General features: G+C 43.8%; 1 protein-coding gene and 1 long non-coding RNA gene across 8 annotated transcripts; both read right to left on the bottom strand.

Annotated features, from left to right (window-relative positions):
• Positions 1–2293: 2293 nt before the first annotated feature.
• On the bottom strand, positions 2294–2698 carry Chrac-14 (DNA polymerase epsilon subunit 3 Chrac-14). The gene has a single exon (XM_050193996.1). The coding sequence runs from the start codon at positions 2696–2698 to the stop codon at positions 2294–2296; it is 405 nt and encodes a 134-aa protein (XP_050049953.1).
• A 1672-nt stretch (positions 2699–4370) lies between these two features.
• On the bottom strand, positions 4371–8810 carry LOC126545456 (uncharacterized). Of its 7 annotated transcripts, none has more exons than XR_011892436.1 (4): positions 6486–8810; positions 6331–6422; positions 5375–6258; positions 4371–4557 (listed from the first exon to the last, which is right to left on the bottom strand). It is a non-coding gene; the product is annotated as an uncharacterized lncRNA (long non-coding RNA). The 7 variants fall into 7 exon arrangements; XR_011892437.1 differs by having other exon boundaries at positions 6493–8810; XR_008608412.2 differs by having other exon boundaries at positions 6331–6559; positions 6696–8810.
• Positions 8811–9968: the final 1158 nt, after the last annotated feature.

The raw sequence follows: 9968 nt of genomic DNA, 5'->3' as shown, positions 1-9968 counted from the left end.
TTATAGTTGAAAAGGAAGGTGTACAATCAGTGCATTTTACCAGTGCTGACATATGGGGCAGAGACTTGGAGACTGGCAAAAAAGCTTGAGAACAAGTTAAGGATCGCGCAAAGAGTGATGGAACGAAGATTGCTAGGCATAACGTTAAGAGACAGAAAGAGAGCGGTTTGGATCAGAGAGCAAACAGGTATGGACGATATTCTAACTGACATCAAGAGAACAAAAATGGAGCTGGGCAGGTGATGTAATGCGCCGGTCAGATAACCCTTGGACCATTAGGTTTACAGAATGGGTACCAAGAGAAGGGAAACGCAATCGAGGACGACAGAAGACTAGGTGAAGCGATGAAATTAGGAAATTCACGGGTGCTAGTTGTAATCGGTTGGCGCAGGACAGGGGTAATTGGAGATGGCAGGGTGGGGGCCTTTGTCCTGCAGAGGACATAAAACTGGCTGATGATGATGATGACATGGCATTTGCATATTTTTAAATCTTGGTGCACGGTAGTTGGGACATCCTGTATACCAACTAGATGTGATCAACCATGCACCCTTCTTTGAACACAACATAATTGGGTAAACATCCTGTCAATGTGAAAGCTACCATTGGCAATGCGAGAGCACTGTCAGCGCTGTTCATTTCCTAGTGCGTTATTGCCGTTTACATGTATGAAACGTGTGGCAAATGCGATGAAATGCACCACTGCCGTATTCATGTAAATGCTGCTACTCAAAAAGCAACAAAGGCCGGCAGGCGCTCAATGCATTATATTTTTACATATGCCAGTTTTCACTTGAGTGTCAAGTGAAAACGAGGCATATATATCATATTTATATCCTAATAAAATGATACATCTTTACCACTTGCTCAGAAAAGGTGGACAGTGTTCATTAGTTTTGTAAAACATGCATTTATTTTTTATGAAAGGGCAAAGTTAGAGAAGAAACTGGCTTCAACCCAATTTCCTTAAATGTTTTGAGGTGCAAGAATTGGGAATTATCAGGTTTTACCCGAAAACGAAGGACCCTATACATGGTGCATGTTATGGCATTTGCGATGCTTTTAGGTGACTTACTTAGCTATGACCCATCTCTACTCAGCTGGTGGAACCTCAGCAACTTGACTTATCACATGCATTTAGTGGCTGTACATTTTTAATGCTTGTGCCATGATTAAGCCCAACATTCCCAAATACCTTATTGAGTTTCTTGTGGGAAAGTGCACTGACAGAATAGGACTCAAATGCTCTTTCGAAAGCTCATACACACAAGTTCCAGTTTAGTACAAACACGGCCAAGTTAAGCTGTTCACGTATTTTAATGACAACACACATTTCTGTCAATCAGTTGATGAAAGCTGTGTTGAGAAAAAGAAAACAGTTGCAATTAAAAAGAAGTAATAGCTACAAGTCACGAACAGTCAAGCGACGAAATTACAAAATTCCGTGCTTGGCTTACATAAAAGGGTAGTGGTTTGTGGTAGTTGGTATGTCACGATTTCTGAGGTAGCGTGAAGCAAATCAACCCAACGAGACAAACCAGGACAAACGCTTACTGGCACAATCTGCACAATATTGTGCACAAAGAGGCACTATTTTATTAAATTCTCTGATATAGAAATCATTGGACAATTTTGTTGATTACCTTTGCATTAGAGGGAGTGCTAAGTCATTATTAGCTGCTAGATTTTGTTTTAAAGTAGTTCTAATGCCGGAACATGTTCGCGAGAGATTCGGACATTCCGGCAAAAGCGCTTGTATCCCTACACTAATACGGGTTCCACACGGCGCATTTTTGATCGCGATAAAGAAATATGGATCTAATTTCTCGGTCGCGATTGGTTCCTTTGCGCAGGCTGCGTGAGGGAGCCAATCGCGGTCGAGAATTTCGATCCGGATCGGGCATGACCGCGATCGAAAGCGGCCGTGTGATAACGGTATAAGTAAATAGAAGCAGCCCGAAAGCTCGCATGTATTTATTTAAGATGTAAACCAAGACGCCACAGCATGGACCTGAAGTACTGCAACCGAGCACAGTACGCAGGCTTTCAAGTTACAGTAAACAAATCAGGTGCCGTTCATGGACTGTAGAATCTCGCGCGGCCGTATAATTTGTCGCAGCAGTAATGACAATAACAGCGACAAGCACAAGACAATGAAATAATCACTCGCAGACAAATAAAGGAGAGCACAAGCGGCCGGTAGCAAGTTTTCCAACCAGAACGGCAAGGCTGTCTCGCACTTGGTAACACGGGTCAAATCAGATGAAGTGGCTGCGTGGTATCGGCCTGTTTTTCAGTTCGCTTCATCACCTGGATCGACTTCGCCATCGTCTACCATCTCGGTATCGCCAGCTGAGACCATGTCACCAACACCTTGTTGCTTTTTAGCTCGGTTAGCGTCCTTTTTCGTCTTCCCTTGACGGAACTGTTCCAGGTTTCCACTCAGTGTGTCGATGAAACTCTCGAACTCCATCTCCTCCATCGCCGATATGATATCGGAGCCAGTCACCGTCTTCCTTTTGCCTTTCAATGCGAAGTTGTTGGCACAGGAAGTGGTGTACAGTACAAACACGCTTGCCGCTTTGGCCAATGCTGCCCGTGCTTCCTTCGAAACGTTGACGCCATCCGGAAGGGCGTCTTTGACGATGCGAGTAACAACAGAGAGAGGCAAGTTGAGATCTTCAGGCCGCTCTGCCATCTTCGGCGATGTCGAAATTTCTTGGCGATGTCGACAAAAGGTTACTTGTCACGACAACGGCAGCGGTACGACGCGTTGAACGTTTCACAAATTCTAAATGAGAAGGAACACAAATTGAACCAACGAAATGTTAAATTTCCACTAACACAACGCACGCGCGCTCACCACGATGGATTGGATTCAGACGGATTCGACATATGTCAGCATGCGCCAAAAGAAATGACCGTTTCTGGGTTTCTGAAAATTATTCATTTCAGTAAAAAACATGAGAAATTTATGCGTTCTCTCAACATAATTTAACCATTTTATTTCAGGTTTTATTGTAAAAATTAATTATTTTAAATATAAGAGGCGCGCAGTAACAACAGACTCGCACATTTCAAGCGCAGCGCCGCTAGGGTCCCTAGAAATACTTGCTAGTCTGCCTATAGTGTACTAGAATAACATTATTCTAGTACACTATAAGTCTGCCGTTCGCGCGGAGCTCCCCACGGAACCGGTTGGCTGCGCCTCGGATGAATGCGCAGGGGGCGCTGCACACAATCGGAGCGTTGTGCCTAAAGGGACGGTCGTGCGGTGCCTGCCGTGGCTGCGGAAGTGTTGCGCGCTGCTTTTTGGTCGCAAGCCCAGAATACTGTTGTTTTTTTCCAAATACGTGAACGCTAACTTGCGTGTGTGTTGGTGTGCGTGCGCTCATAGATGTGCGATCGCGTCATGTCTAGGCAACGTGACAAGCGCGACAGCACGTGTTTCGTGCCGGGATGCAAGAGCGCGCTCAGTTTAGTTGCATTTCTCGGCACACTTGGCTTTAAGTACATGATGACTGCAAACTTGAGCCAAGACAGGCTTGAAAGCGTATTCAGCATCGCTCGGCAATCATCAGGAAGTAATGACCATCCGAATGCCGCTCAGTTTTTGGTAACTGTTAATGCGCTCGCATTTTACAATCTTGCGAAACCACCACCATCGGGAAACTGTTTACCAGAAGTTGTCACGTCCTTAGTTTCGGTGCCTAAGGAACACCCAAGAGCGAGAATATGCTGGCTATTCTCGACAACCTTATTGATAAAGGATCGCTCAATGAGGCAGAAACTGCATTGGTCTTGTGTGCTACACGTACAAGTATTACGTCTGGCCACACCCAAGCAACAAAAAGACCGTGGCAAAAAGTCGGCCCGACGTCTCCGGCCGACTGCAAAACGGTTGGCCCGACCTCGGCAACCGAGGGCGGCCCAGCTTTGGGGATTGACATTGGCCTAACGTCGGCCGATCGTCGGCAATCGATGTAGGCCCGACCACTGTGGCCGACTTGGCCGACGGCGTCCCATACGAGGGCCTACCAAGGCTTTAGGTACGTAGTCAGTCGGCCAGTCGTAGGGCCATTCTATTTGGCCAACGCAGCCGAGCGCATGCCACACGCGGGCCAGCCATGGACCTGACGACAATAATGGTCGGCATTGCACCGGCCCGGTGCTGAAAGCCGACGTTGCTTTTGACGCCCCGAATAATCGTAGCTTTTGCATCATGCATTTACAACAGCATGCGCATCATGCATCATGCTTGTGTGGTGGCCGGCATAGAAGTAGCACACGAAAGCGAACGCTTTTTTGTACTTTTCATGCCACATAAATGCCAGGCAAAAGATTCTGATACAGGTCTTTATTTCTTGTAATCGTATATGTACACCGACACGATCACAAGTTTCAAACACTAGTTCATATTTGGTGGGCTTGAAGCAGGGTCACGGCGCCTTCTTTCATTCCGGCCTCCATCCCTGTCAGCTGCTCCAACCAACCGGCGTTTTGCGACTCCAGCCACTGATGCTAGTGAAGCGTCAGGGAACGTGCTCCTCACAGATGCTGCAAAAAAGCGGCACATATAAGAAAGCTGCCCCCGCTTTATAGTTCAGTTGGTGAGTCGCATTCCATTTGAAGAAGTGAAACAATCAAAAAGATCATAAGTCAGATATTCACGAAACATTAAAGAAACGACAACAAAGCAATATTAGGGACGTGCAAATCAGTATCGAAGCTGTCAGGAAGAGTGGCTGGACGACACAAATCGTGTAAGTACCGGATAGTTGGTAATTTATATGTCGTTAGCAATAGGGGGAACTGAACACGGAACCATAGCAAAACACGCATACACAGTGGCTACTGTGTCTATTGGTAGCGCGGCTTTTTACACCACGATCGGTTTTGTTGCTTCCCGTGAGCACTGCATGAAACAGCCAAGTTGAAACGCTGAGACAAAGAACGCGCCGGAGCCCGGAGCGCGCCAAGCGGCACAAGGAGGTGAATAGGTAAATGTCTGGAGAGGCAAGAGGGGAAGCTTATGGCATGATACATATACTTGCTGACATGATGGCAACGATTATAGGTCTATGTTTTGCAGAAAACAGTTAGCATACATGGGTTAAAGCAGAAACAGCATATACAGCATATATTATATGGTGAAGCAAAACAAACTCCTCAAAAGCAGTGGCAAAATATGGACGCCGCAAGTAGAACTCACTTATTACGGCATTATTTTATTAAAGAAAATGCTAATACTGGACGCAGCAAGATGCAATAAGCAGCAGCTTGTTTGAATGAAGAAAAAAAAAACTAAGCATGCAGTTGGTACCGATGTTCGCAACGTGCACTAGAAAGCTGATTGTTATGCCATATTTCTTACTTATATTCGTGATGGCCATGAGCTTCACGAAGGCGTGCTTCCTCCCCTGCGACCCTTTCCAGCTGAACTGCAGTGCAGCTTCATTTGTAAGTATGCCCTGCAGAAGAGTGCGCACGGCATGACCGGTGTCCGTTCCTCCGTATCTGGAAAAAAAGTTCACCTGCACGAACCAGCGCATGTAGAGTTAAACCAGACATCCAAATACGTGGTTATCGCGGTCTGTAAAAAGTAATGGTCAGGGTAAGAAATATGATCGCTCTCGTTTTAAATGTTTTAACCACATAAAACAAATATATCTAGAAACAACGTTCTATGACAGAACGGCATATGGCTGCGGTATTGTATGAATGGCAAAATGAAAATAAACCAAAAATTAAACATGAATAGATAGTTTCTCTAAATAGAAAACACAGCATGCCACTCACCATCTGTTCGATGCGGGAATCTGAAGCTAAATATTCCTCTAAGATATGCTTTAGAGCCGCCCAAGGAAACATGAGGACAGGAAGGATAGGTTTATCGACTTTGGTCGGAATATCAGTGAAAAAAAAAAAACCATCCAAGCAGCTCGATAAATGAATACAACACATAGTTGCACAAACAAAATAGCACGCAGGCTGCCACGAGACAAATGTATAGGTATACATAACGTCGAGACCGCGGTGACAAAGTATTACACGTAAACTACGAAAATGCAACAAAAGAAAAATTGAGGAAGAACTTACATATGGGCTATCCGCAGGGTTTCACATACGTGTCTTCTTGTCTGATGTTCCTAGATCTACTCTAGCCCACATGCGGGGAAGCGCGCCACACACAATCCATTCTTACCTGCAATGCACCAGACGCATATCATACAGGTATTTACAGTTATGTTTTTTCATCTGTGGGAAGGAACGAAAGCAACATCTAATTAATTTGACTTTTCCGCAATATTAACCAGACAAGCGTCTTACCCAATTTCTTCCCGAATGGTGATAACAGTTCCGAGCGTAGCAGGTCATTCGCACACTGTGCTTCAATTTAAGCAGTGTCGTTCCAGTGTTTCCTAGAGAAAAATTAACGAGAATACAAGACGAAAAAATAATATTAGAAATATATACATACGTACGTCTCACATTTCCCTGTCCCAACTCTCGAACGCTTGATCCGTTCTCATGTAAAGCCTCTTTTTTTTTTTTTTTCCTGTCAGAAAAAATAAGCCCGAAAGACAAGGAGTTTATCATACGTTGCAAAACCATTTACACAATACAAAGCGACCTTTGTTCACTTGAAAAAGACAGTCATGCATTACACAACGTGAAATTAAAATGCCACTTACGAGTACGCATATCTTGAACGGCGAGATACGGCGGCTCCACTGCATGTAAAGGGCTTGCGCTGTTCTTGTCCATGTCACTTTTGTGTAGCTTGCGTTTATATGCGCAGTCCATGATAACTGAAATGCACCAACTAGTCTACCATGAGACACGGAACGAGCTGGCATCCAGAGCTAGCATTTGGCGGCAACTCACGCACCCGCGCCATTTGGCGGGAACTCGCCTGCGCCCCTGCAAGCAAGCGGCGTTGGCCTGACGAAGAAAAAATAGACAGCAAGGAAAGTCCCGTTTCGCTTTCTCGCCCCGTCCTCGCTGGTGGGAGCTGATGCTGACAGAGAGAATCGCCCGTCCCTGCTTTCCAAGAACCTCTTCATTCCTTCTGGGAGAGGGAGAGGCGACAGCCCAAGGCGACCTCGGTTCCCCACACTTTTCCTTTTTTTTTTTTTCGTTTTTCAGGCGCTTCCTGTGAGCGCGTTGCCGTTTCCTTTTGGTGTGTGTGCTGTGCACGTGCGTGCGTGCGTGTGTGTAATGAAAATCTGCGTTCTATATTTTGCAGGGATTGGTAGCGCTATACGAATATGTATATACCTTATGTGAACAATAATTTTGACTTCTTCAACGTGTCGAACAGTACTTTGGGTGCTATGTACGTTAGCATGTAGGTTCTGTTTTCTTGTTTGGGAGTATTGTACAAATATCGTATAATCTTGATTGGTTTCCTTTTGTACTTGCTCAGTATTGTATACCTGTTATTACCGGGTGCAATTGTCTTTGTTTTAAAAGTGTCGCTGTGAAGGCTCTGCCAAGCGAAAGGGGGCTGCGGCTTTGTCAATCTGTATCTGACAGCTTTTTCTGCGCCTCTGCTGTCTGTACCTTTACAAGGCAGAAATAAATAATTAGAATTTTAATAAGTATTTATCGTCAAAGCATCACGTCTATATGTGCACGAAGTTCGATAGATGCATGCATGCATACACAGTCAATACGCTTTCCAGAGAGCTTTGCACGAAAATGGTAGATATGCTTCACAGGAGACGGCGCTTGAAAAAACACTCATGATATACCATGAATTTATTAATTCTTAACTGCTTGATTGTTGAACGTCATTAGTTAATTGAGCGAAAATTGGAAGAATTTGATCTAACTCTAGTTCTTCCCAATCAAATCCACGTCGACAGCAGAAATGCTCTATTTTATGATTTACATTGATTGGCATGCAGCCTTAATTATTCTTAGACGAATCGACAATAGCTAGAAAAATTGCAGATTTTGACATCTCTTCACAATTCGCCTTCGTATAATCGCTTCTTTCACCCTCCCCAGTGAAAACATTCAACTGAAATGTTTCCTAGAACTGTACAGTCCACGAGTCGCCTGCGCTTAGTTCGTTTGACGATTTTTTCTGTACTGCGACAGGGCCGTTTACAATTAACGCGCCGTTCGCGAACAATTTTGCTTGACTCTTTCTGCAGTTCAGATGACGATTACGAGAACTGTCTAATGCAATATCCACTTGATTAAATTTTGTTCCCCGTTAAATAGTTATTTTCTCGATAGTTTAACTACAAAAGAAGAAAGCAATAATGAACGACACAATAGTGTTGCAAACATATCCGTTTTTGAAGTATTGAAATCTTGTGCTTTTTGGTAAAGCAAATGTAATACTTACGCGATATGTCTTCTTCTTGCGACTTGCACACTGGTCTCCACGTACTCTTGCTATCATAATAGTGGTCGTTGCATGCGCACCCGCATATATGGCGAAAATAAATTTGATTCTGATTTCATTATTCACTCTAATTACTAGAGTTCTATCAGTCCAGAACAAAACACAGAACCATCCTTTAGCCGGAAGGTGATCTAACTGCCAGATGAACTGTCACTGACGTCTGTATATGATGGTTGCTGTTTTTCCCCGTGTGATGAACCGCCGTCATCGCTTTTGTATAGCTGGTATATATTCCGTCATTATATATATTCGTCCTTCAACATTTGTTACGCAAAAGCAACAACAACAAAAAATTGCTGCCTCTCACTTCTTCAAAGGACTGCGCAGCCTGTCGGAACGCACTGGCGCGTGTGAACGCATGGCCTGAAGGTTCAATTTCAAAGTGTTGTTCAATGGCTGCCTGAACCACTCGTGAAGACCTTTCGTGCCCCGTTACTTTATTATGCTAGCTTTTCTTGTGACCGATGACAAGACATAAAATTTTGCGGCCTCTGCAAGACTAAGCTGCATCAACACAGCTTCTTAAATATACGAATTGGCTCAGCGGCTGTCGGACAGTGTGCATGGTCCCTTGTGGCACGTCACTAAAGAACCAATTAAACGCTTAGCGTATATGCACAAAATGATGCGACCACTAATATAACATGAGAGGGGACTTTCGGTCTCACAAAAAAACGATATATATATATATATATATATATATATATATATATATATATATATATATATATATATATTACACGAAGTGCGCATGCGCACAAGCATGATGCATGATGCATGCGCATCATGCATCATGCTTGTGTGGTGGCCGGCATAGAAGTACCACACGAAAGCGAACGCTTTTTTGTACTTTTCATGCCACATAAATGCCAGGCAAAAGATTCTGATACAGGTCTTTATTTCTTGTAATTGTATATGTACACCGACACGTTCACAAGTTTCAAACACTAGTTCATATTTGGTGGGCTTGAAGCAGGGTCACGGCGCCTTCTTGATACCTGATAATATTTTTTTCACTGGCCTCTTTCTATAAGAAGGACGAACATTCTAGGCAGCGAAAAAAGTACGAGACATATTTCGTCCTGGGGTAAATCTTTTATTCATAATATTCATTCCCAGAAAATATGATACAATGAAACGTTGATGCTTAAAAGCAAAACTTAAAGTTAAAGCGTTTTCAGATGACTGAGAAAGCGTAAGTCTTTATACGAGTTTGGTTTAAATGCGCAACGCAGTAAACAAATCCTTTAATGTAGTTTGCACCCATGATATTTCTTTCTTGTTCTTGGCTTTAAGTTGGTTGCACTAAAATTGGCCATATGCCGCCGGATATGTTACATATTGCATACCATTAAGGCATATGCACATCACTAGTGCCTTTTCTAGGGATGTGTCATCGCTCATCTCAGCGTTTTCCTGCTGACGGCCGCATATGAGGAGCCTTGTTTCCCCCTAGACACTGCATGACCTTATAAGGTCGCTTAGCGCTATCTGAAAAAAAAAAAATTCTTTATACGCAAAGTATAATACTTTAGAGATGAAAATA

The sequence above is a fragment of the Dermacentor andersoni genome, chromosome 1, assembly GCF_023375885.2.
Source record: "Dermacentor andersoni chromosome 1, qqDerAnde1_hic_scaffold, whole genome shotgun sequence".
Lineage (NCBI taxonomy): Eukaryota > Metazoa > Arthropoda > Arachnida > Ixodida > Ixodidae > Dermacentor > Dermacentor andersoni.
Note: the sequence above shows the minus strand (reverse complement) of the source record. Positions and strands in the feature narration are given on the sequence as shown.

Coding starts and splice junctions, on each gene's coding strand:
- Chrac-14 (XM_050193996.1), bottom strand. CDS start 2,698: ATGGCAGAGCGGCCTGAAGATCTCAACTTGCCTCTCTCTGTTGTTACT.